This window comes from Alligator sinensis, unplaced genomic scaffold, assembly GCF_000455745.1.
Source record: "Alligator sinensis unplaced genomic scaffold, ASM45574v1 scaffold1302_1, whole genome shotgun sequence".
Taxonomy (NCBI): Eukaryota; Metazoa; Chordata; order Crocodylia; family Alligatoridae; genus Alligator; species Alligator sinensis.
In genome coordinates this window covers 502,618-503,022 of record NW_005842612.1, presented here as the reverse complement: position 1 = coordinate 503,022, position 405 = coordinate 502,618, and the positions used below count along the sequence as shown (strand labels likewise).

The 405-nt window shown below is 63.5% G+C and overlaps 1 protein-coding gene across 1 annotated transcript in view; it reads right to left on the bottom strand.

Annotated features, from left to right (window-relative positions):
• Positions 1–291: 291 nt before the first annotated feature.
• The window catches only part of NRXN2 (neurexin 2), an 89,064-nt gene continuing 88,950 nt past the window's right edge, over positions 292–405 (bottom strand). Inside the window, exon 22 of the mRNA XM_025214933.1 lies at positions 292–401. Within this exon, the coding sequence (XP_025070718.1) occupies positions 292–401 (110 nt within the window). The remainder of the gene's footprint in view (positions 402–405) is intronic.

The following is a 405-nucleotide window of genomic DNA, read 5'->3' as shown; positions in this document are numbered from 1 at the left end:
GGCAGCCGAGTTGCTGGCTCTGGGGGGCGTAGGGACTGGGGACACAGGGCCCTAGCAGGGCTGCACCCAGCTCTGGGGGGTGTGGGTCACTCATGAACACTTTACCACAAAACAGCTTGAACAATCAAAGCCCCCTCGTCGGTATGTAAATGAAGTGGGTGGCAGCTATTCATGAGCTGGGCTTGAATCTCTGAGAGGAGGGAGCCTGGACACCTGGGTCCTCCACAGCTCGGGTGGGGGGGCAGTGGGAGCTGGGGGTGGGAGCCCGGATGCCTGGGAGGGGCGTGGGGTCTAGGGAGTCAGAGCAGGGGGGCCTGGCAGCCCGGACACCTGTGGTCTCCTCCCGGTTTCACCAGCCAGGGCCTGGCGTTCCAGGTTCAATGGCTTCTGCTGCGTGTTCCCTTC